General features: G+C 39.3%; 1 protein-coding gene and 1 long non-coding RNA gene across 5 annotated transcripts in view; one reads left to right on the top strand and one right to left on the bottom strand.

Moving 5' to 3' along the window:
* The window catches only part of map7d1a (MAP7 domain containing 1a), a 43548-nt gene extending 26042 nt beyond the window's left edge, over window positions 1-17506 (bottom strand). For all 4 annotated transcript variants that reach the window (XM_008431103.2, XM_008431101.2, XM_008431102.2 and 1 more), the window contains exons 1-2: window positions 17101-17506; window positions 2954-3151 (exon numbers count right to left, since the gene is read on the bottom strand). In XM_008431103.2, the coding sequence (XP_008429325.1) occupies window positions 2954-3151; window positions 17101-17131 (229 nt within the window). In that variant the 5' untranslated portion in view covers window positions 17132-17506. The remainder of the gene's footprint in view (window positions 1-2953; window positions 3152-17100) is intronic.
* On the top strand, window positions 16670-19970 carry LOC108167037 (uncharacterized). Its single transcript, XR_001777446.1, has 2 exons — window positions 16670-16822; window positions 18536-19970. It is a non-coding gene; the product is annotated as an uncharacterized LOC108167037 (long non-coding RNA).
* Window positions 19971-26132: the final 6162 nt, after the last annotated feature.

Below are 26132 nucleotides of genomic sequence, written 5' to 3' on the forward strand. Positions count from 1 at the left end.
GAAGGAGCGTAAAAACATACGCTCGCCTCCCCCTCCCAACTCCCCTCCTCCAGACGGCGATACGTTTAGGGCAAAACTCGCTACATTTACCCCGTTATGTGCGCGAGGTGAAGGAGCATAAGGCACGCTGAAGTGTTCGGAAAACATAATCGGTGCGCCGATTCAAAACATCTACAATGATGATAGTAACATTAATAATAAAATAATTGTCAGTGCAAAGTAGCCTACAAATTTTTTGGTGGGGGGCGGTGAGGGACCTGGATAAAGGCTAGGGGGGCGCTGGCCCGAAAAAGGTTGAGAAACACTGTTCTAAAGTATTCAGTCTATTTTGGTGCCACTCTTAACAGAAATACAAACATTGCCTACAGATTTACAACAAATATTGCTATTAACCCCAGACTTTAAATACAAAATATGCAAAAACTACAAACTAGATGAAAGGGAGAATGGAGAAACAAGATTGAAGAACATATAGATGGAACAACAAAACAAATGGATTGACATAAATTAACAAAAACAAACGGATGGATGGACGGAGAGTTTACTGAGAAAAAGATGTACAGACAGAAGAACATTTAGGTTCTTCTGTCTTTAGGTGTTTCTCATCTGTCGTAACCCTGGAAACCTTCATCACAGCGGTCGTACATGTTTGTTCTATTGCAGCTTTAAAGTTTATCAGAATCTGAGCACTCACTCTAAAATCTCTCCTGTTATAATTAAATCCTTCACATAAAAATATAGGTCACCTATTTTCTAACTCATTGAGGTCATTTGAAATCACCACTTTATAAAACAGCAATGAAAAACCAGACTCCATATTACAGAACAGGCTAATGCGATGACTGCAAATAACGTGGTCCTTTGGGAAGCAGCGGCACAGATAACGTTCTTGACCTGGTTCGAGTCGCAATGCTGCATCATCTCCCTCGCTCTTCATAGCCCAGATGGTGAACGTCTTCGAAGTGGGAACTCCTCTAACAGGGTGAGGTATGAATCTTGAAATACAGAAACTATCTGCTCTGCAGCCTCTCAACAACAACAACCGCTGACCCACTTTGATATTTATAGCGAGATGGAAAGTCCATGTGTGCAGCCTTGGTCGGAGTGATGTGGCGCTGTTTGCACCTCTCAGCCACTTTAACCATAACAATCCTGAGTATAAAGCTTCAGAGACAAAAACAGACCAGCCTATGAAATGTGGCTGGGTGGGATATGGGTTTTAAATTACAGATCCATGCCCTTCTAAAAATGGAAACTGTTATTTTTTTTTCGCCTCTGACTTATGGGGGGACAGCACAACTATGCAATGTAGTGTTAGGGAGTTTTATTTAGCTATTTTAGGAAAATGCTTCAGATGGTTTAAAATTTGTGTAAGCACACCGTAGGCAGTAGCTAGCAGCTGAACCACAAGTCTTATCCTTTTATTTCACTAATTATCGGCTCAGAGAGAGCTTTAATTTCCAAACGGTTCAAGGTCCAAACCTCCAAAGAAATGAGCTTAAGAGAACAACGGAGAAAAGGAAATTGGCGGCTAAAAAAAAATCAAAAGAAAGACGAGGGGGTCATTTTTGGAAATCTGGAAACTCTCAGATTATGTTAAATTAGGTCAAACCTGTCTTGAATTAAAACAATCTGCATTTAAAGAATTACAAGTAAATAAAAAACAGCAACAAATCAAGCAGTTGCTAACATTTTTAAAGCACTTAAAACTAAAGTTTGGTGGATGAAAAGTGAAACAGAAAATATAATGATTAATTGTTATTGAGGAGATTAAAGAGGTTTACACTTCAAAGACCCTGAAACTCAAGTGGAGCCATTAAGGAAACAACTGATGCAGCCGCCAGGTCAAACTGACTGATATGGGACTCCTTAACATCCGCTTCACAACAGAGAATATTTGTACATATTAGTGAGACATTTTCTTTACTAACTTGATTTAACCTGGAGAAGTTGAGCCACTTGATTCTCTGATAACATGATTCAAGTTTGTTCCACCTCCTGAAAATTATTATTGGATTCTCTCTTTTGTCTGAAAGCCTGTGGTCACTTTTAATCTGGAGACTGCCTCAAGAGAGCCGACCCGACTCCAGCAGAGTGCAGATGGAAGTGCATGGCCATCAAAACAGTGCCTCAAGTCAAAGCAAAATCATCTTACAGAATATTTTACTCAAGACAACAGACCTCTAACCAGACCAACCGATTTCTCTGGGGTGTCTAACTTATACAGATAGCAGCATTACCACACCTGCGTATTTTCACTGCTCCTTCACAATAACAGCATTTACATTTTTTATTTAAAATTTCCTAAACTTCTGCCGAGCTTGAGAATTTTCTGAGGTTTGGCCAGATTGTGAATTATTGTGTCACCTTTAATGAACTTTATATTTCATTATTTCTCTCCATCTTTAGCAATCTGTCTCTTTCTTCTATCTTTTTGTGCCACCTTCAAAATGCATGTTGATCATCTTATTTTTATTTATTCAAAATGTCCACAGCACGGTTACATAATCCATCTGGCACTAAGAAATCAGCATGAAAATGTGGTCATTTGAAAGTTTGAAGGCAGCCGTGCATCAGGTCAAGGTATCCATGTTTTTCCCTTCAGATATCGATGCAGATATCTAAGGTTTTGCATCGGCTGATACGGATCATTGTCACCGATACCCAATCTAGAATTTTTTTTTTTCAATAGTGGGGCCGATACGGATACAAACACCAATTTGATACATCTCTAGTCAGGTCTGTTGTACTGAAGCTTTTGACAAAAACAGTTGAATTGCTTGGTCAAAAAGACTTTGTATCAATATTTCGGCAGATCCTGGACTACAACTCAACTAGTCCAATAAATCCGACAAGCTGGTAACAATTATACCAATCTGATGTGCAAGAAAAAGGCAGATTTTAAGACATTTAATCACAGAAATACCATCAATAAGATCTCTTGCTCGTTTACCTCTTTTTGACCTGGACACCGGTGAAGCAGGAGAGCTGGGTGATCGAGAGATGTCTGGTTTCATGGGGGTCGTCGGCATTCGATCACTGTTCTTTTTAACCGGAGACTCCGTCCGCTTGGTGTTGTCCATCTTCAGGGGGCAGCTTTCTCCCTCTGGTTCAGGCCTGAGAGAGCTTGTTTTTAGGGCAGAGCAAGGAGCTGGTCGAAAAGAAACACACAAAGAAATAACAGGTGAGTGACTGAGGGTGACAAAGCCGACCTGAGTAACAGATCTCGACTCGTTTCTCTTCATTCCTTTCGCAGCCGAGTCCATGAGGCAGATCGGCGTGGGTGACGTCAGCCATGCAGCGATTAGGTGGAGCTCATGGCTCAGAGGAGAGAAATCCCCTCTTTTCGAAATGTTAATTTCAGCACTTTTAACAGAAATATAGAACAAAAACACAATCAAAACAGTCTATTTGAGTAACGGCAGATTATCGCCCAATAGCAAAAGCAAGAGGCTCATCTTGATGTTCAGAAATTTAATGAACAGATTAAATGGGAGAAACAGCAACTGAACATAAAACACAAATGTTTGATTTAGAAACAGTCTGCATTCCTTTTGATGACAAACATCTAAAATATTTTGTAGATAACTAGCAGCGAGCATGGTTGCTTGGAACTTCAGCTACAGTATGACTCACTTTTGGCAGTCTGCTGAACTTTTATCTCCGTCTCAAACATTAGTTTGTCTCGGCCTGGACTGCCAAAGAAAGACGGTCCCGGCAGGGACACTTGGCTCTGTCCGCCCACTACTGTATTCCATTCACTCCCCGTGGAACCACGTTGGGGCACATTCACTTTTGTATAGTCTGAGGGTAAACACTGGGGGAACATGCTATACATTATTCAGACTTTGGCTTAAACAATTCGGACAGTAGGGGGCTGTCACACTGGAACACTAAAGATTTACTCTGCAGATGCCGTGCTGTTCAAACGCTTGTGCAGAAAACAAATGAGCAGCCAATTCAGGGAACTTCAAAAGGAGCAGATTTTTTTTCTTTTACCGTTTCTTCTGTCCATCTGGACAGTTTGGATCCTGGATCTACACATGCTCAATGCCGCTTCAGAGACAGTCTGTGGTCTCTAGGCAGGTACGGAAATAATAAATCATTAGTGTGGGATGTGGAAAAGTTGCTGATGACTATGAGCTTTAGCAATCCCTCTCAGAGTCTATAAAGGATTTCAGGTGGAAGATGTGACATTATGTTTCCATTGTCCAAGTTTGCCACAATTGAATAAGCATTCCCAGGCAGAGAGGGGCCATTGTTGAGGTCTCTGCATGGCAACGGGACAGCAGCCAAAACACTGCAATGACAGCGAGAAGAGAGGAAGCAGAGGGGGATGGTAATGAGATAAACCGCGAGCAGAAGATGAACACTGGGATCAGTTCAGGACAACAAAAGGAAGCCCTAAAAACATAAGTTAATAATTTAAGCATCAGGAGCCAAGAATTTAGTAAAAGAGCAAGGCAAAGCAACAACCTTGACCTTTTTCCAGCTGCATTTGTGTGTGTCAGAGAACTTTTCACGTGTTGTTGCAGCCACATCCCTGAAATGTTTATGCAAATGAGTGATGCAACAGAGCTGCAGGCATTTATCTACTGCAACACCTCCGGTGGTGAATCACGAGAGCTTTGTGCTGGAATTTACAACCATTTCCTCACCGTTCCCAAAGGGCAAATCTGGCATCGAGGGTAACAAGAGCTACAGGAACCAGAGCAGTCATTACAAACATTTATTTTGCAGACACTTGGGAAATGGACTTGTAGTTACTGGTCATACTATATTGCCAATGATGACGAGAATGAAAATGCAACACTATCTCTGGAATGCAGGTGCTGCTGACAATGAATGCCGATGAAATCTGATGCGCACTGGGAGTAAAACGCGATGGGATCAGAGGGAGGATTGCCGCTGCAGAGCTGGAGACTAAAACAAGGGCTGATTGATGCCAGCTCCAGCCTGTACAGCCAGATAACTGGGAGGAGAGAGTTTATGGTAGATGACTTGACTAAGAGTTTTGTTACTTCCAGCAGTGTCTGTGGAAATATTGCATAAGCATTCTCCTCAGTGCACATAAAGGCTGGTTAAGCTGCTGTAAGACAGAGGCGAGAGAAAAGCTGAAACTAAACAATATTTAAAAGTGTGTTTAATGTATTTATGCATAGCATGAGTTTGAAACAAAACTAATAATAAACCAAATTTTATTGTTCTTATTACACTAGACCAGAGTCTCTGATCTTTGTAAATCAGCCAGTTGTATCCTCAAGCTTCCCAAGGAAACTGCAACCACAGGGGAACTACAGCCAAAAACCATTAGTCCACTCCCCTGTGACATCATTTTACATTATTTAGATCAATGAATCAATGCACATCTACTTCTTCAAACAAGCTGAACTCTACAGCCTGTGCATGGAAAAGCCATCTAATGCAAAACATGTATAGATGAAACAATATTTCACAAGTCACATACAGTCTGAAGGATCTGACCTGTGCAGTAATAATAGTAATAATAATAATAATAATAATAATAATAGAACAGCGTTCTTAAATAAAGGGTTTATGTAAAGATAGTTTTTTCTTCTTAGGTGCACTTGAAATAAGTTTCATTCAAGATTATTTTTCAAAGAGGCACAAAATTGTTTGTACTGCTTAAAAGCACTTATATACACACAATCTGTTTAGACAACAAACAGATTGCAAGAAAACACAATTTAGATTTAAGAAGATTCAGGAAACTGCTTCACTGAACATCACCTTTAACAGCAGCTCAAGCTCTCCCTTTCCATGTAGTTACCACCCTACAGGTATCAGGCAAGGAAGCATACAAATGTGTCCATTAGAGTGTAAATGTGACACTCAAGTCGAGTCAAGGAGCAAAGGAACCCATGCAGAGGTGTGTGGATGTCATGCATGCATGGGCACAGCAAGCCAGCAAAGGGACAGGTTGGGAATCAGCAGGTAATTAGCACAAGTCAGTGGCATTTTCATCCTGCAAAGTGGACCAGTGGAAAATCATAGAATAATGTCAGGGCAATTGCAAATTTAATTTCATTGTTTTAATTTAATAGTGTTTGCTGATGATGGTTCAAAGGTGCAGCACTTTGTAGTTTAGCTGAGGAGATTTGGGGTAAAAAAAAAAAAAAAAAAGCCAAATTAAAACTGAGGCGACTATGAATCCTGCGACACAAAATGGACTCTAGCCGAAATCCAATTTCACGCTTTAATAATTCTTTGAGCCGTTTTATAAATATCCACTCATGAGAGCCTTTTTTTTTTTCCCATGTAGTATCCGTTGCTACTTATTACTTTCCTAAGTGCAGTCAATAAGTGGTCTTAAATTTTGTTTGGTTTTTGTAACAAAAGGGAATGAATGTGTTTATATCCTCATGTTTGGAGCACAGCACTTAAATTTAACTGCACACAGATTTGCTGAAGCATCATCAGCATTTTGAGCAGGTCGATCTGTTATTTGTGTGTTTAGAGATCAAAGGCCTTTCGACAACACAATGACATAATCTGAAGCCCTGAAGCTATTTACTGCATTGATCTAATTTGGGTTAGTCCGATTAGATATTACCAGAACTGTATTCGCTTTTAGTGTTTCAGCAGAAAATTCCTCAGTTGTGAGAAATCCGTTTAGACAACAGTGATGCCGTTTCACAGAAGAAGAAGAAAAAAAAAAAACTCGGAAGGAAATTATCCATCTCGTTCAAATTATATTTGTAACATATTTCTATGAATGTGTGTTTATGTTGATAACATGTACAGATGTCACGGACATGGACCATGTCATGTCATTCTACGTTTAATGTGTGTTAATGCAAAGAGACAACTTGTCTCGTTTCCAGCAACAATAGTTTTACATTATTCATATAAAACTGGATAAAAATATATCATGAGCCAATTGCTTTTATTTAAAAACAGAGGCAGGAGTCATTGTTGCAACAAGCAGCAAAAGGTATTGCTAAATAAAGCTGAAACCATACATGTATATATTTATAGACATGGGCAGACTCAGGCAAACATTAAAAATAAACAACAGCTAAAGTTAGAAGCAGATTTCAAGGAAACCTGAAGATCATTATAATATGCGGCTGTTCTGATCTTAATGGAGTAACACCCTGAATCTAAAGAGCTGATATCAGATGCTTTAATATTAAAACTATCTGATCAACAGGTGGTGAACGGGTAGACATGCATCACTCTGCGCTTCATGAAGATAAACAAAAACCCTGGACAGTCTGGGACTTTCTCCAGCATTGTAAAAAATGACTTTTAAACAAGATGTATGTATTTTTTAAACAATAGCCGTTTAAAATCTTTGTATAGCTTGATATCAGCAACAGCTTGATGCCTATTTTATCCAGTAATGGACCTACTGTTGTGCTGTTGCAGCTGATGTTCATTTCACAGCATCCAGAGATTTGCCACTGCCGTGCCAAGATACAGGGCAAAGTAAAAAATATAGGGCAGCAGATGTAATATTTATGAAGCCAGGAGCTCTTCTCTGAAGCAGCTCTATTCCAGCCAAGCATCCCTTAGTAGAAAAAGAGTAAATGCGGCAGGAAAACCACTTATGAAATAGACTACAGCATGAAAGGAAGGATTGCTATGAAGGATTCTAAATCATACAAACTGCACAACGAAACATACTTGAAACATATTGAAGACAGTGTATCGGAGTAAAATACTGCAAAGGAAAAAGGAAAGAGTGCAACTGATTAGGAAGAAAAGAGGAACTCAGGGAAACACACACATAATGGATCTGCATCTCATTTGGGATGGAGCATGGGACAAATTAACTACCTCATCGCTTACTCCCAACTCATCACCCCTCGCACCCGGTTGTGTCCATTAGTTTCCAAAAGGATGATGTAAGAGAGCCAGGGGCCCAGACACGCAGAGGAAGCGCAGAGTAAACAAGCAGCAGCGCTGAGCCACACTGAACTCTGAGCCACTGTTATCAGACCAACGGTTTGAGTAGCTATTAGAAGCGGAATCAGCATTAAAAGGTAGGAATTGAAAGAACTCATCACTGACGGAAGAAAGCTACACACGGTCTTGGCTTAATAAAGTGGTGCCCAACCAACACTGATGCTGGAAGTTCGCCGTCCTCCATGATGTTCCCATGTTGCCACACACCTGCATTACTGCCTCAGAATAACATCGAGCTCTGAAAGGGTCAGTTAATCAGAGCTGGGCAATAAATCAATTTTATTGATCAAATTTTTGGTTTTTGAAGATCATTAACACAGAGTTCTCATAATTTTAAGATGTTCTAGTAAAATTACATCTTTATTCTGCTAATAATAAAGATGCATATATATTCTCATAATCCTCACAGAGATCAATTAAAATCGCATCTGGCATAAAAAAATAATCAGATTTTATTTTTAGTGACATCACCTAACCCTACTGTCAATAACAGTACCGTATTTTCCGCACTATAAGGCGCACTGGATTATAAGGGCGCACCTTCAATGAATGGGCTATTTTAAAACTTTTTTCATACATAATGCGCATAGAATAGACGCTACAGTAGAGGCTGGAGTTACGTTACGCTAGATGGAGCTGCACTAAACAGAATGTCAACAAAACAGTCCGACTACAGTCGGCGAGGAGAGCCTTTCGCAACTGGGCCGGGGTGTGGCTAGACGATGGTCACCCGTCTCCGTTCGCGCACAGCATGTTGGTGGAGAACGTGGTGCTAAATGACCTGCAGACAACCCGATTCTAGACGGTCGGAAGGTAGATGGGTCAGTCAAACTTTATTAATAGATTACAAACCAGCGTTCTGACAACTATCCCAGCATGCACCGCACGCTTCTTCTCCTACGGGCGAAAATGAAGTCGGCGGTAGCTTACCGTAGTTGCTAGACCTGCTATGGCTCAATATTGGTCCACATATAAAGCGCACCAGAGTATAAGGCGCACTGTCGGCTTTTGAGGAAATTGAAAGTTTTTAGGTGCGCCTTATAGTGCGGAAAAAATGGTATTTAAAATATCTTAAGTAAAGACCTACAACTGTTTTAATGAATTGCTTTTGTCAGTGTATGATCGAAAATATACAAGATTAACGTTCATCATTTGCTACACAGGTAAGACCAATTAAACACAGAAAAAAATGGACACTATAAGGCAGTCACTTGTTTTTCTTTCAGTAATCAGACTTATCCATTCAGGTAGGTGTGCATACTGACTGAATGACAGGACCAGCATTCCTTCACTGCTGTCCACCAGACCTGTGAATACTAATGTTTTGAAAATGGTTGCAGCAGCTTTCTTCTCATCACCTGGCCTGGACTCATGACAATGCCAGGCATTTAGCTGCTGCTCTCCGCTGAGAGCCTCTGTGTGTGCGCGCACCAAAGCCACTGCGCTGATGAAAGGATCCGCTTATCTGAACTAGCAGCAGCTCCCTACGGACCCAGCATCTGCCGCTGCTGCCAGGGAACATGCTCCAACAAACACCAAGACCCAACCTAGATGGCATGTCTTAGGGAGGAAAACTGAGTCAAGCTGCAGAAAATACAAGCTGTGTTCAATGACATCAGAAGACGAGGGGGATTTCTAGGTCACCGATGCTGCCACATTAACTGGAAGTGATGCAAGTTATTTTAAGAGGCTGGGAAGACTCTGTCTGGTTTGTGTTTTTCTGAATTTTTATTCTGGAACAACTCAGTTTCATTCATCATGCTTGGTCGCTATGCAACTTGGCTTGCTTTGGCCCAAATCAAAACATCAATCTGAATGAAAATACCAAAAGTTTAAAGCACCTTCACCATGTTGCCGTCACACTAAATTGTAACCAAGACAAAACAAAAACCTTAACCCAACAGTGATTTTCTTACAAACCTAAAATATAGCTGCATAAGTAAATGTTACTGAGACTTCAGGCCAGTTACATTGTTTTATTCCACATCAGGACTTTGCATTATTTCACTTAAACTTTACATATGACAGATGAGAAAACATCCAACCTTGTGTGAACTTCTATTAATGCAACACTTACATTTTCTCAACAAAAATTAGAAATGCTTCTCCTCTGGCCAATTAATTCATGTTTCTTTTACAGTGCCCAAACTTGCTGAGCCTCTGGTTTTTCTTCACCTCTGTCCAAAGTCCTTAATGATCGCCATATTCAGAATCCTAAAAGAAAGATGTCATCTCATCACCTTCAAACATATAATCTTATCATCTTGGCTACCACTTTCTCCTTTTTTACTGATCTAGAAGTGTTGCCCAGCAACAGTTTCACCATTTTATTTCATTTTGTTAACAGTATATTGGGTGATTAGAGCCAGAAGTTCAGAAGGATGGGTGGGTGGATGTGCGTTGTTTTTTTCCTGCTTGCGTGAAAGTGTGTATTATCTGCCTGTTATAGTTATGTGCAATTATCCAAAAATAAGAAAATTTACTTTTAATATGACAGTCTGGTGTAAAACGTTGGCATCTTAAAATGAGCATATGCACTTTTGAAATGACCTTATTAAAACTTTTGACTAAAATAATTATTCTGATAAGTAGCAAATTCCCCCCCACCCCTTAAAAAAAATCTGTTTTATTCAAAAAAAAAAACTTTCTGGATCACACAGATCTCATACTGAAGTGATTCAAATTGTTTTTTAAAAAAATTGTTTTTCATGCAACTAAAAACATACAGACCTTTGCTTTTGTTCTCCTGCTTACCATAACTGATCTGGGATATCTGGATCTAGTAATATTAGTGAGCAGATGATGTGCACCCTAGTTAACACTAAAACAAGTAGATTATAAAGTAGCTTCTAAATGTTTCTCCTTTGGAGTTGATAAAACATTGCATATCAGAGCTGTGTGTGTTAGTGGTATGCAGAGCATGAATATATAACATCAATTATAATATCCTACCAATAATTGCATGAGTATCTCATTGCAGTGCACATGTTGGGAAAATTAATAATCCAAATCTGTACATTGGGCAATTCCTTTATATTAAAGTTCATTATTTTTTATCAAGTCTTTATGCATGCAACACTATAGAGTGTGAAAGATACAGAACTGAAAAGATTTTTATCATAACCAGGTTGGCAAGAATTGGCAAGTGACCTGTGCATTACTTATGGGCTACAAACAAGCCATCATAAGCACAACTACGGCAGCATACTTGTCTCAGATTCTTTCTGGCCATCACCTGCTCTTTAGACTCATGGACAACGTGGATATTTTCACAAACTTACCTCAAGCTTCAATCTAAGCAGAACTCTTAACACCATACAATTACAACCAAGAACCATCATTTGGAGGATTTTTGTCTCCCCGCTTAAAAACCCAGAGCTCATTTACAGACAGCAACGTCACCTCATGGCTCCTTATGTCAGCTGGCTCCTGTAATAGAAGATAAAAATCAACTCCTGCAAATTTGTAATTTTTTTAAAGCAATTATTTTAAAGAAGCGGAGAAATATGTGCAAGAGATGATCTGTTTACATGGTAACATCGGATGTTTGGCCTTTAACTGAGGAGGAAGTGGTCTAATATTAGCCGACAGATCTGATGACTGGAACTTTCAGATGACCAGAGAGCAGGAGAGGCACATCTTGGATATTATTCATCTCAATGGAGGTGGCAGAAACAAGCAACACAATCCAAATCAAGACTTCCTTTACCTGCACTTCCTCTATGTTCCAAGGAGACAGCCAGGCAGCTGACTGTAAACTTCAGCTTTGGCACAACTGAATCAGCAACACCATCAACACAAAAGATAAGGGGTGTCCACAAAGATGCCTTCCAACAACTGCATGTGCCTTTTTTCATTTCAACAACAACAACTTGCTCCTTTAACTTTGAATAACTTTCCAATTGCCAAATGTACATCTTAATGATATTTCTAAAACATTATTGGCAGCTTTGACTAGTCAATCACTAGTAAAGTTCAAATGTGAGCCCAAAGAGAAAGGTTATATTTTTTCTCTTCAGCTCAGTGATTGAACCAACCTTCACAGTGTTTGTCTTTCAGATTACATTATGCTCTGCTGCACTGAATAAATATTGGCAAGATGTGACTAAAGTCTGTTGGCCTCTGATATCATTGCAAGAATATGTGACATTTGGCTTAGTAAGCTTGCTAGCTGGAGAGCTTGCCAAGAGTGAAATAAATACATTTCTCATCATAAGTGGAATAAAAAACCTTAACCACACACAGGCCGACACTGTAACCTGTATATTTCAGAAGGATTAACAGCAACATATGGACTACTGAAGGGTTTATTTGCAGAGTCCTTGTTGAATTTGAGCCGCCAGGGTTAAAGTTTAAATGTGGTCCTGCTACACTTTAAAAGGATTCATGTGTCCACCATAAAAGCATTCATGCATGCCTCCTTTTTAAACTGAGGTCCAAACGTCTTCATTTCTTTCAGCAGGTATCACAATAGGACCACTTTAAGTTTTAATAGAAACCACTTGCTACACTGTTTGCATTTCCAGCAGGCTGGGATCCACCTTCTGTCCCCCTAAGATAGGTCAACATCAGGGTGGTGTAATTTACACCAGTTGGGTGTTAAAAAATGGACTAGAACTGACATGACCCTTCGTCTATGTGGGGAGTTGAACTTCAGACACAGTCTGCTCCTCCTTAGAGCATTTTTTTATTCTAGATAAAAAAAATGTTGGTGCAACTGTCTTAAACCTGGGTTATGTCACAATGGCTTGAGTCTTTGTTTAAAAAACAATGTCTATTACATATTTGTTAAAACTGTCACTGTGCCTTGAGAGTATGAGATATATAATCCATGAAAAAGACAAAAAAACAGAGCTGCTGCTGCTCCCTCTCACACACACACACACACACACACACACACACACACACACACACACACAGACACACACACACACACACACACACACACACACACACACACACAGTGTGACATCATTTATGCTTCTAATACAAGGTGATTACATCTGGGTTCAAGCAAGTCATTTTTACAAGGTGAAACTTGAATTGACCAAAATCATTATAACTGGTCAAAGCTAAAAAAAAAATAAAATAAAAAATAGAGACCATAAAAGTTGTGGTCGTATTTCTAAATTTTCCTTGTCAACATATTCAACAGAGCGTGACACAGTACAATGCAGCATAAACAACTACTAGTATGTCACAGTCCACAAACTGTGCTGTGGATTCAAACCAAGGCCTCACTGCCACAGAGCTGGAGTGACTTCAATCAGTTTCTTTGCGACTGATGTTTCTGATCTTCTCACGTCTGTTTCTGTACAGCTTATACAGCTCAGAGCCACTTTGAAATCTGCTGAATCTGGGCTTTGCGTCCATCTGCACAGCTGGAAACTAGAAACCCTTTTGTAGATGAACACCACACTATAGCTACGGTGACAATATGTAGGTTTTGCAGACACTTTATGAGCAGATGTGTTCAATGTTAATCAAACCAACCATACACACATGGGAGTAAAAAAAACCTATTTGATCGTACATGAAATGTGTTACATGTCATTCAGAAACAGACTTCATCTTCTACACTTTAAAATGTAGAAAATGAATATGAAAAAATGCATGTTCTATGTGTTCTTTATTCACATCTTTAATAACCCAAATTTTAAGCTCAAAGTCAAGCAATGGTAATGCTACATGCCCGATGACTTAAACCATACAATTCATATACGCTGTCAAAGTTGAATCTAGCATGCATCAAACTGCCAGTTTTAGCTTACTTTTTAAGCCCCGCTGCTAAACAATGACTCGTCTCTGTTGCTATAAGGATTTATAATTAGACCGTAAAACTAGGAGGGTCTGTGGGATCCAGACCATTATTTCTTTACAAAGAGATTCAAAGCTGCTCCAAAAATGGGACAATGTTGCATGCTTCCCCCCCCTCCCCGAATTATATAACTCTTGTGGCTGAAAAAGCATAGTTGACTGATCCTGTTTACAGCTAAAGCAGTTCTGACTGCTAAAGCTGGTGGATTCTCCCTCATTACAAAACAGACAAGGATTACACCATCATCCCTTTCTTTACTCTTCACCGCAAGTGTGGCGATGCAGGTTCAAAATCAAGTGAATTATTTTTTAACTAAAGCACAAATTTCTCAGAGGATGCCAAATACATAAGGGGAAAAAGCAGAGTCCCTTCTTATCTTAGCTTGTCATGCCTGGGTTGCTCAGGTGCTACACTTAAAAAGAGCGCAGGCTGACATAAAAGCAGCAGAACAAAACATTTAGGGAAAAAAGGAGAATAGAAAAAAAAGACGGATTAGACGATTTGGGGGGAAAAAAAATCCTGATGGCACATTTTCTCAGGGCTGGTGATGGAGCTTTAAACAGCTCAGATCCAAGGACAAGCCTTTCAAAGGAGGAGATAAAATGAACAATCTTGTGGCTGTATTTAGACAAAGGGAGGCCTAGCCCAGCTATTTGGAAGAATCCAGGTGTTCTTGCTCAAGCATGTTTTACTTGGGCAACACACAGCTCAGACATGGCTTCAGAAGATTATTTTCAAATATTCTTACCATTTTTTTTTAAACGGTTTTCAGAAAACACATCTATGCTCTCATTTGTTAAAGGCTTAATGTTATAGTCGAGAAAGCTTCAAAAGGTTAACGAGAAAATAAATCTACAAACGTATAATCAACAATATGTCAGCTGTAGCATTGTATCAGTACATAATCATATCTTTCACATCTCCTTACGTTAGAATCACAAACTTTACTGTTTATTTTGCTTTTATGTGACGTAGCATAAAAACGGCATTACAAAGTGGTAGGAAAAGGATAAAATGTCACTTTTCAAGATTTATCTCAAAGTCTTAGTGTGGTTCATGTCTGAACTTTGACTGGGCCATTCTCTAGCACAGGGGTGTCCAAAGTCGGTCCTCGAGGGCCGGCATCCTGCATGTTTTAGTTCTCTCCCTGGTTTAACGCTCCTGGATCAAATGATGGCTCATTAGAGACCTAAGGAGAACATTGACATGCTGAAAAGATTGTTACTACCACCAGGGAGAGAACTAAAACATGCAGGTTGCCGGCCCTCGAGGACTTTGGGCACCCCTGCTCTGGTATGCTTTCTAAACTACTCCATGATTCTTCCACAGCTGATCTGTTTTCAGCTCAGTCTATCTTCATACCAACTCTAACCAGGTAGCCCGTCTTTAAAGAAATTAAGAAAAACATACCTTCAGTGTGATGCTGCCACTACCGTGTTTCACTATGGGGATCATGCAAGTCAAGATTTGCATAACTCATAACTGGTCTGTCAACAGACTCTCAGTTTGCAGCTTCCCTTCAGCAAGCAAAGTGCACAGTTAGATATTAAAAGCAAGGAATTTGTTTTGTAACCTAACATTACTTTAAACTTTTTCACAATTTAATCTCAACAATGTCTAGTGTGTTACTTACATTCCATAAGGATATTTTGTTTTTTTAACTATGATTCTCTAACAGGCCTTCTCTCAGGCCTTGACAAAACAATTACACAAAGCTGGGTTGTATTTTCCAAATTGGTCACTTCTGAAGAAAACAGGCTGCAATGCATTTCATTTAAGGATACCAGAGTAAATGAGACCGATAAATGCATGCCTAACTGTAAAGCTGTTATTTGTGCATTTTGAAAACAATGCATTTTTTTTCCACTACACAAGTTTTCACTATTTGTGTTGGGCTTCCACAAAGACATTTAAATTTAGGGTTGTAATCTGACTGAATGTGACAAAGTTCAATAGGTAAAACGTTTTCTTTTTACCTATTGCATCTTAAAACCTGGAAAACACCTTGAACATTGATAAACATGACTGGCAAACTATACATTAAATGAAACAGAAGAGTTAATGTATCCTTCTCTCTGCTGTAAGTCAGATGACAAGATTAATGACCTTTGAGACTTTTAAGGTTTTGTGTCTATTCAGAACGCTCACCATGCAGGCTGCCGTTCAGGATTCCCACATAACGGGGTGGAACATGTCTAACCTCCCTCTTGATGCAAAGCCAAAACAAGCTAGCCTCCCTCCATGAAGCCCCTCCACCCCGTCAGCAGGAAGGAAGTCTTCTTGTTGTCTGAAGGACGAGGCTGCATTGTGCTATTTCCAGAAAGAGGCAGCATCTCAATGCTCAAATGCTTCAATGTGGAGATCCAAACATCTGATGCCACCAAAAGAGCAGTTGTACTACAAAGAAAGACTTCAAACTGGCAAGTATCCAGGGAATTTCCAACAGCTGAATGAGGAGCATGGCACTGGTCTGGACTGATGAAGTAATCAAGAATTCAGAAACGTATTAAGAAATCTCAGAGAGCAGAGCAATCACTGCCTCAGATAACTCATGTCAACTTTACTTGTTGCATTGATTAATCAGGTAAAAGTTGGGGTCTACTTGGTAAGTCACAATGGCCGCTTAAATTATTTTACAGTGTACTGCAGCACACTAAAACAGTGAAATAAAAAAATATATATATATTTAAAAAATATTTAAAATGAAGATTAATATACAACACATTTCGTGTAATAAATTCCAGGTATATAAATGCATTTGTTTACATTTTGAATTTAAACATTATATGCAAAATAAGTCATTGTGGCACTTCTGACACTCCATACCTCTGTCTGCACCTGTGCACTACTGAATATGTAAAACATCCTCTGCACAGAGATGGAGCCCAGTCTGTAACTGCATCGTGTTAGTGGGGATCTAATCCTAACATAAGGAGGGGGATGGGATGGGACTGGTGAGATTACCTCATCTACAGCAAATTGTGTTATTATAACCTCCATGGCTTTCTGCGCAATGAATGGAGAACGACACAAAGCGGTTAAAGGGGTGAGAATGACGGTGTCTTGCTTAGGGTAATTGATGTTTTTTTTATTAAAAATTATCATTGTCAAAACAGTTTTCCTCCAAAATGTTGGTCCTTATGTTGTGCTAGCACGACACCCCAATGAGTTAGCATTTATAAATGACGTTAACAGGTTTATTTTTCGACCAGGGCGTTTTGTTCGTCTCATTTCTGAACCTCTGTAGGGCATAACTTTAAATTTCCTCTCAGTGTGGAAATGGGGGTGAATGACAAAGCAGTCGCCGAATCGTTCAAACTGACCAAATTCCAGCCCGTGAGTAGACTTACGTGTTGCTCCAGGGAGAGTCTTTTCCTCCATTTTCAGTAGCAGTTCCCTCCGTTTCTGTCCTTTTGTTCGCTCAGACCTGAGAGTTTCTGCTCTTCCTCCCCGGCAATCCTCTCATTCCTCAGGCAGAAGCCCGGAGGAGGGGGAAACTTGGTTGAGTCTCTCCACTTGTTAAAAAAAAGAAAAACGGGGGGAGGGGGGGGGGAAGCCAGGAAATCCTCTCTCAATGAGTCCAGAAAGGTGATAAACACTCTGAACGCGTCTGTAGTTGAACACTGGTGGTTGAGTATGCTGCTGGGAATTAAAATAGCGTTGTCCGAGGGAATTTGGGGGAACGAAAAGAGGAGGAGGTGAGAGAAGTTCCCCAGTCCAAGACAACCGCACAGCTGATGCGCCGCTCACTGTGATCTCTCTGCTCTCCACATCGGACTTCACCATTATAAAACAGAGGGGAGTCCGCTGCTTTTAAATGACATTTAGTACACATCTGCCATATTTTTTTCTCTGAAAAACAAATCGCACACATATTCGTTGTAGGTGTCCTAAATATTGCACAAAGGCATATCTAAATGAGAATAACTCCATTGTTTTCTAATTGAAGGAAACACCACGTCCCCTAGGATTCAGTTTGGTATGTTCGCCTACAAAACTTCAGGGGCCTCATTTGCGATCATTTGCGAAGACTTGGGGGGGGGGGTCTACTAAATTCTTGCTTATGCTGAATTATTTGCGTACTCACAAAAAAAAAGATGAAACTGTGAAGCTGCACATGTGGAATTTGCCAGATACATACCGCTATGCAAATTGTGTCTACCACTTATGCAATTGTAAATTCATACAGAAATGAGAAGAAAGAGCAAAGCTGCAGCATGTCTTGTTAGACGTGTTTATTCACATAATACCACTAAATAGATGCTTAAGAGTTTAGTAGAACCCTGAAACTCCAACCAACAAAAATATGAAGCCACTGTCCAGTCAAAGTCCAGACCTAACTTGTAGTGAGAATAAGTGTTAAGACTTGAAAATGGATGTTCCAATCTGAGCCAGACCTCTTTTACAAAGAAGAATCGGCATACATTTCAGGCTGTAGATTTAGCAAGGGTATCAGGATTTTTTTATTCATAAAAATTTTTTTGAAAACCATGTTTCATTTTCCTTGCACTTCACGATTATACACTACTTTGTGCTGATCTAGCACAGAAAATCCCAGTTAAAAACATTAAAGTGTGTGAGTTTGTTGCAAAATGTTGTTGCCAAGTAACGACAATACGAAAACTGAAACTAGAACATGGTTGCAATTAAAAGGAAGCACAGCGAAGGAATTTTATAGGTTACATGAATCACTGCATTCTGCTTGCCAGGTTTTTGTTGTTTGATGTGTTTTCTACACCTGGTGCTCATGTTGTGTTGGCTCATTAAATCTTTTTTCCTATTAAGGTGAATAAAATCACTTCCAAAAAGGTCTGCCCTTTCAACTGATCTGTGTTACGTAACAATAGAAGTCCAGCGTCTCCTCTCATCTGCCACCTGTGGATCTCTCAGAGCATCTGCCCGGGTGAATGGGGGCAGGGCCAGAGGCGCCTCGGCACGCTTGAGAGGGGACACCCTATCTAAAGGATCCTAGTTGGGTCCTTTTGTGCAGCTGCTGAGTCGCGCTCACCCAAACCCCCACGAGCCACCTGTTGTTGCAACTGGACTGTGGAAGATGGCTGAGGTTTCTTGGGGGTTGGGTGAGTTTTGGGGTGGGCGCCTAACTGGTTTTAAAGCAAAAAAATCTTTTTAAGCATATTTTTGTCTTAGGGTTTCCCTCAACTTGTAATCACATGTCTGTCAATTGTTTCAGAAAATCACATCGCAACAAGATAAATCATAGAAGATTCCAGTGTCATTGATGCATTATTATATTTAGTAATAGAGGATTAAAGTATGGAAATACAAACACGCATATCAAGATCAGGATAATCATGGGGAAATCATGATTATCCTGATCATATTAATCATATTTCCTACTTTTCAAGAGTTCATAGAAACACTGTGGTATAAAAGATTACAGCCTTGCCCTGAACATTCAACACTTAAAAGTTTCTATTATCAGTCTGATAGGAAAATTAAAGGGCACAGGATGGAAGCATACCTCAGAGTCAGGAAGCATGCCTTAGGTTATCACACAGTGGTGTACTTTACTGTGTTAATGAGCCATCCAAAGTGAGAAGCATGCAAAACAGCAACTGTAGTTCTGTGGGTCCCTAATCCTTGCTCTTGAGATGTGTAGAAATATTGCATGATCTTTAGTAGACTGATATTATCATAAAAAAAAGAAGTGAGTAAACAGAAAACATCAAAAAGAGAGCAAAGTGGTTGCACTAATATCCACAAGGTATCCTGAAAACAAAGAAGAAAACTGAAGAGTCAGTGAAAAGAGCCTGGAGAAGATTTAAGACACTGAATGAGAGAATTAAGATATACAAGGATTATGTAAGATAACAGAGATTGAACTAAAACCTGATGAAAACCAGATGGTTTTCATTCTTCTTCTTTTTTAAGTGTTGGTCATTTTAGAAGGCCAAAGATAACATTTGTGTTGAAAAATTACTTTGTATTTAAATAAGAGAAATAAAACCCTCGCTATAACTCGGTTCACCTTTCACGGCGTCACTGTTTCACAGATTTTTGGGGTTCTTTTGTGCAGTTTTCTTTTTCTTCACAGTGCATTGTGTTCTGCGTCCTGATTGGCTAAACAGTCTCCGCGCTTCTTTTCTACCTGTGTGCCAATAACGTTACGGTATACAGCTTGGCAAATATTTTTGCCCAAAAGAAAAAAGAGCGACAACAACTACAGATAACTATCCTCTTCTCTCTCGAAAAAAAACCCCAAAAAACAAAACACTTGCACCACAGGCTTCAGAAGAAAGAGACACTACAGAGCGGAGTCAGGCCACAGCGTTACAGTCGAGTCACAATTTGTCCTAATTTAATCATCGATACTTTGTATTGATGATTAAAATGATTATTTTACTGTAGTTATTTGTAAGAAAGCATTCTATTTGTTAAAAAAATGCTTGGGCCTGAAAACAGGTGTTGTTCTTTGGTTTCAGTATAGAATTATGCTGTATGATGAATGTAAAAAATAAAGGTACTTCACTGATATCACCTATCACGAGTTCTTTACTACATCACATTCTCCTACTACTCTCCATTTCTTCATTTCTTTGTAATAATGGCTGCCATTAACTTCATATTCTTCTGGCTCAAAGTTTCTGGTATCAAAAAGTTTACTTCTTCCAATAAGTTACTCAAGAAGATGCAGCTGAGTGAATGTACCTAGTTACTACCCGCCTCTGGCAATCAATCGAAAAACAACAGAGTTATCTCAGGCCACAGCCAGCAGTGCCCTCACCAGTCACTTTGCAGGTCAGCTGCTGTGAATGGCGAGGCTGACGCTCATCCTGGTAATGAAATAACAATAGCTGGAATGTTTAGAATCTCCCTGGACCACTGACCCAGACTATGGTATAGATAACTGAACACACAATATTTTCCCCTGAGCAAATTTTGCACATTAAGCAGCATGAACAGGGTAGTGGATAAGAAAAGAATGAACAAAATATGAATCTACTATTTTCGGTTCCTGGTTGAAATGTTTGTGTGCACTTGCTAGGTCCATTATTTTTCATTGCAAATTACAGAACTCTCATAGGGTGTTTTTGCTGTCAGCTTTCTCTGTTTTTGTGACAGCAGCATTGGCTTCTGTCAACTAGACAACAAGTCGTCAACAGCAACTGTAGAAAAGTCCAAAGATTCACATAATTTTTGGACTATAATATTATTAGTTTCCTGATGTTATTTAAGCTTCAAGATCCAAGTCCTGCTTCACATTCCCTTCTTATTATTGTGTCTGTAAGTGTTGGTGCAAAGATAGGTAGAGAAATAATGTGGGAGAGAGGTGTGTTTCTGTGCTGGCTGAGCAAATTAAATCCCAATAAAATATATTGAAAATGTTGGTCATGATGTGGCAAAAAGTGAAACAGTCCAAGCATGTCCAACACCATTTAAGATTAGATCATTTAAGATTAGATTTGATTGTTTTGACTGAAGAAATCGGAGTAAGAAACTGAAATCTTTTCACCTTCAGGATATGACGCATCAGAACTAATTTATGTATCATCAAGGAATAAATAAACATTTCAATAAAGCAAATGAGTTTCAAGAAAAAGCAAACAAACTGCATTCCAAACAACAGCAACATTCCATAGCCCTGCAAAATCGAAATTTTTCTTTAGACTTGAGGGCAAGATTCTATTATTTTTATTTATTAAATCATCCCCCCCAAGAAAATATATACTGGCATAAAAATGCATACTTTCAAAAATAGAATTGCATGAATTATGACTTATGTTTACACAGTATTAAAAAAAAGAAGAAAGAAAAACTTTCCTACAACAGGTGGCAATACCAGGAGTTCATTTTGCAGTCAGCAATGAAGAGTGTGATTCCTCTGCAGTCTGTCTCAAACAGCAGAGTCTTGAAAGCCATGATGTAATCTTTCTGAAACATGCTATCAGTAAGAAAACAGGACCAAGAACACGTGGCGTTGGCTCCTATCGCCGCTAACACCCCCAGGGCCTCTCACTATTCTGCTTTTTCCCTGGACTCTTTCTCCCTCTTCCGCCCCCAACCCATCCACCTCCCTTCTGGTCTGTCGCACTCTCTGTTTATAAGTGCATGAATTGCTCTGTTTTTACAACTCCCAGCCCACTACCAACCCCACTACTGCCTCAAGAATAGATGCCCCCCAACCCCCACTCTATCCTTATGGGCTTTCATTTCCATGACAACTCACAATAAAAGGAGAGGGAAATAGCAGAGACAGAAAAAATAGAACGAGAGGGTGGTAGTGCTATGCCTTGACCTTTCATTGAATATGTAAAAAGGGAACCCTTCACTTCATGTCATTAAGTTTTACTGAGCTTAAACTGATCAGTCACAAGAGCATCAGCAGCAGGAATCCAGACTTGTCAAGGGGAAGTGGAAAATGAACAACACTAATTAATCTGACTACATGAAAAGCTTGGCAGAAATAATAAAGACCAGAAATGTCAAAGATACAGATTTTGTTTCATTAGTTTCATTTTAACTAATGCTGCATAAATATGTTTTGATTTAAACCATTCCATTGTAGANTGAGTTCACCCACTAATCAGCCGTGACTGATTAGTTTTTTAAGAACAATCTACAATATGACTTAATCAGTTAATACATAGTTTTTTTTCTCATTTCATGTTGTTTCTGAACTGTTCCTGCTTTGCTAGAGCAGTGGTGCAATACGTCAATCAATTGAGTCGATCTCGGCTTTAGATCTCGGCTTTAGGTGACAACAGGGGTGAAAGTAGTTTTAAATTCTTGGGGGTACTATGACAAAAAAAATAAATAAATAAAAAATTTGTCCTAATTTAATCATCGATACTTTGTATTGATGATTAAAATGATTATTTTACTGTAGTTATTTGTAAGAAAGCATTCTATTTGTTAAAAAAATGCTTGGGCCTGAAAACAGGTGTTGTTCTTTGGTTTCAGTATAGAATTATGCTGTATGATGAATGTAAAAAATAAAGGTACTTCACTGATATCACCTATCACGAGTTCTTTACTACATCACATTCTCCTACTACTCTCCATTTCTTCATTTCTTTGTAATAATGGCTGCCATTAACTTCATATTCTTCTGGCTCAAAGTTTCTGGTATCAAAAAGTTTACTTCTTCCAATAAGTTACTCAAGAAGATGCAGCTGAGTGAATGTACCTAGTTACTACCCGCCTCTGGCAATCAATCGAAAAACAACAGAGTTATCTCAGGCCACAGCCAGCAGTGCCCTCACCAGTCACTTTGCAGGTCAGCTGCTGTGAATGGCGAGGCTGACGCTCATCCTGGTAATGAAATAACAATAGCTGGAATGTTTAGAATCTCCCTGGACCACTGACCCAGACTATGGTATAGATAACTGAACACACAATATTTTCCCCTGAGCAAATTTTGCACATTAAGCAGCATGAACAGGGTAGTGGATAAGAAAAGAATGAACAAAATATGAATCTACTATTTTCGGTTCCTGGTTGAAATGTTTGTGTGCACTTGCTAGGTCCATTATTTTTCATTGCAAATTACAGAACTCTCATAGGGTGTTTTTGCTGTCAGCTTTCTCTGTTTTTGTGACAGCAGCATTGGCTTCTGTCAACTAGACAACAAGTCGTCAACAGCAACTGTAGAAAAGTCCAAAGATTCACATAATTTTTGGACTATAATATTATTAGTTTCCTGATGTTATTTAAGCTTCAAGATCCAAGTCCTGCTTCACATTCCCTTCTTATTATTGTGTCTGTAAGTGTTGGTGCAAAGATAGGTAGAGAAATAATGTGGGAGAGAGGTGTGTTTCTGTGCTGGCTGAGCAAATTAAATCCCAATAAAATATATTGAAAATGTTGGTCATGATGTGGCAAAAAGTGAAACAGTCCAAGCATGTCCAACACCATTTAAGATTAGATCATTTAAGATTAGATTTGATTGTTTTGACTGAAGAAATCGGAGTAAGAAACTGAAATCTTTTCACCTTCAGGATATGACGCATCAGAACTAATTTATGTATCATCAAGGAATAAATAAACATTTCAATAAAGCAAATGAGTTTCAAGAAAAAGCAAACAAACTGCATTCCAAACAACAGCAACATTCCATAGCCCTGCAAAATCGAAATTTTTCTTTAGACTTGAGGGCAAGATTCTATTATTTTTATTTATTAAATCATCCCCCCCAAGAAAATATATACTGGCATAAAAATGCATACTTTCAAAAATAGAATTGCATGAATTATGACTTATGTTTACACAGTATTAAAAAAAAGAAGAAAGAAAAACTTTCCTACAACAGGTGGCAATACCAGGAGTTCATTTTGCAGTCAGCAATGAAGAGTGTGATTCCTCTGCAGTCTGTCTCAAACAGCAGAGTCTTGAAAGCCATGATGTAATCTTTCTGAAACATGCTATCAGTAAGAAAACAGGACCAAGAACACGTGGCGTTGGCTCCTATCGCCGCTAACACCCCCAGGGCCTCTCACTATTCTGCTTTTTCCCTGGACTCTTTCTCCCTCTTCCGCCCCCAACCCATCCACCTCCCTTCTGGTCTGTCGCACTCTCTGTTTATAAGTGCATGAATTGCTCTGTTTTTACAACTCCCAGCCCACTACCAACCCCACTACTGCCTCAAGAATAGATGCCCCCCAACCCCCACTCTATCCTTATGGGCTTTCATTTCCATGACAACTCACAATAAAAGGAGAGGGAAATAGCAGAGACAGAAAAAATAGAACGAGAGGGTGGTAGTGCTATGCCTTGACCTTTCATTGAATATGTAAAAAGGGAACCCTTCACTTCATGTCATTAAGTTTTACTGAGCTTAAACTGATCAGTCACAAGAGCATCAGCAGCAGGAATCCAGACTTGTCAAGGGGAAGTGGAAAATGAACAACACTAATTAATCTGACTACATGAAAAGCTTGGCAGAAATAATAAAGACCAGAAATGTCAAAGATACAGATTTTGTTTCATTAGTTTCATTTTAACTAATGCTGCATAAATATGTTTTGATTTAAACCATTCCATTGTAGACCTGGCTTAATGTTTAGGGTCGTTGTCCTGCTGGAAGGTGAACCTCTGCCCCAGCCTCAAGTCTTTTGCAGACTCCAGGTTCAGGAGTGTTCAGGTTTTCTTCCAAGATTACCCTGTATTTGGCTCAATCCATCTTACAATCAACTCTAACCATCTTCCCTGTCCCTGAAAAAAAGAAGCACCCTCAGAGCATGATGCTGCCACCACCATGTTTGTCAGAGGGGAAGGTGTGTTCAGAGTGATGCGCAGTGTTTGTTCTCCACCACAAATAGCGCTTTTCATTTTTGCTGAAAAGTTCAATTTGGGTCTTGTCTTATCATTTTTGCTGTATCCCAATATGGCTTCTGGCAAGTTGCAAATGGAACTTCTTATAGTTTTCTTTATTCAATGGCTTTTCTATTGTCACTCTTCCATAAAGCCACATTTTTGCAGTGCATGACTAATAGTTTTACTGTGAACAGATTCCCCCACCTGAGGTGTGGCTATCTCTGCATTTCATCCAGAGCCACCATGAACCTCTTGGCTATATCCCTGATCAGTGCTCTTCTTGTTCAGCCTGTAAGTTTAGGTGGATGGTCTTTTCTTGGTAGGTTCACAGCTGTGCCATTGTCTTTTCATTTCCAGATGATTCATGGAACAGTACTCTATACTAAGCCTGCTTTAAGCTTCTCCACAACTTTATCCCTGACCTGTCTGTCTGGTGTGTTCTGTGGACTTCATGATGTTGTTTGTTCCCCAATATTCTCTTAGCCAACTTTTGAGGCAGTCATAGAGGAGTTGAATTTGTTTACCATGAGCAGTCATCAGGCGACTTCTGAAGGCAATTGGTTGCATTCAGGGAAAGGGGGCTGAACACTTTTGCATGCCACACTTTTTAGCTTTTATTTGTAAAAAACGTTTTGAATCATGTATAGTTTTGTTTCTACTTTACAACTGTATACCAATTTGTGTTTGTCTTTCCCATAAAATTCTGTGAAAATATATTTGCAGTTGTGACAAAATATGGAAAAGTTCAAGGGCTATGGATACTAACAGGTATGCATTGACAGATATCATATACCCTGCTGGCATGATAACAGAAAAATTCAGTCCACTGATATAAGAATACAAAAGCTGCTTATGATGCACGGAAAATTGTGCTGCTCAAGGTTGTAGCACATTGGAATAGCTCTGTTGTTTCATTGAGATTTTTACTTTTTAAACTTTCATTTCCGCCTTTCTGGAGGAAAAATAGCTTTTGTTTGGACAAAAGTTGCTTCTTTTTTTATACCATGTATTTGGACTGATTTTTGGAAATATTTTTCATACTTTGCCGTTTTGTTTTGATGCATAACCATAGCAACACGATATTTTACAACAGAGAGCAAATAATGCT

Source organism: Poecilia reticulata, linkage group LG16, assembly GCF_000633615.1.
Source record: "Poecilia reticulata strain Guanapo linkage group LG16, Guppy_female_1.0+MT, whole genome shotgun sequence".
Taxonomy (NCBI): Eukaryota; Metazoa; Chordata; class Actinopteri; order Cyprinodontiformes; family Poeciliidae; genus Poecilia; species Poecilia reticulata.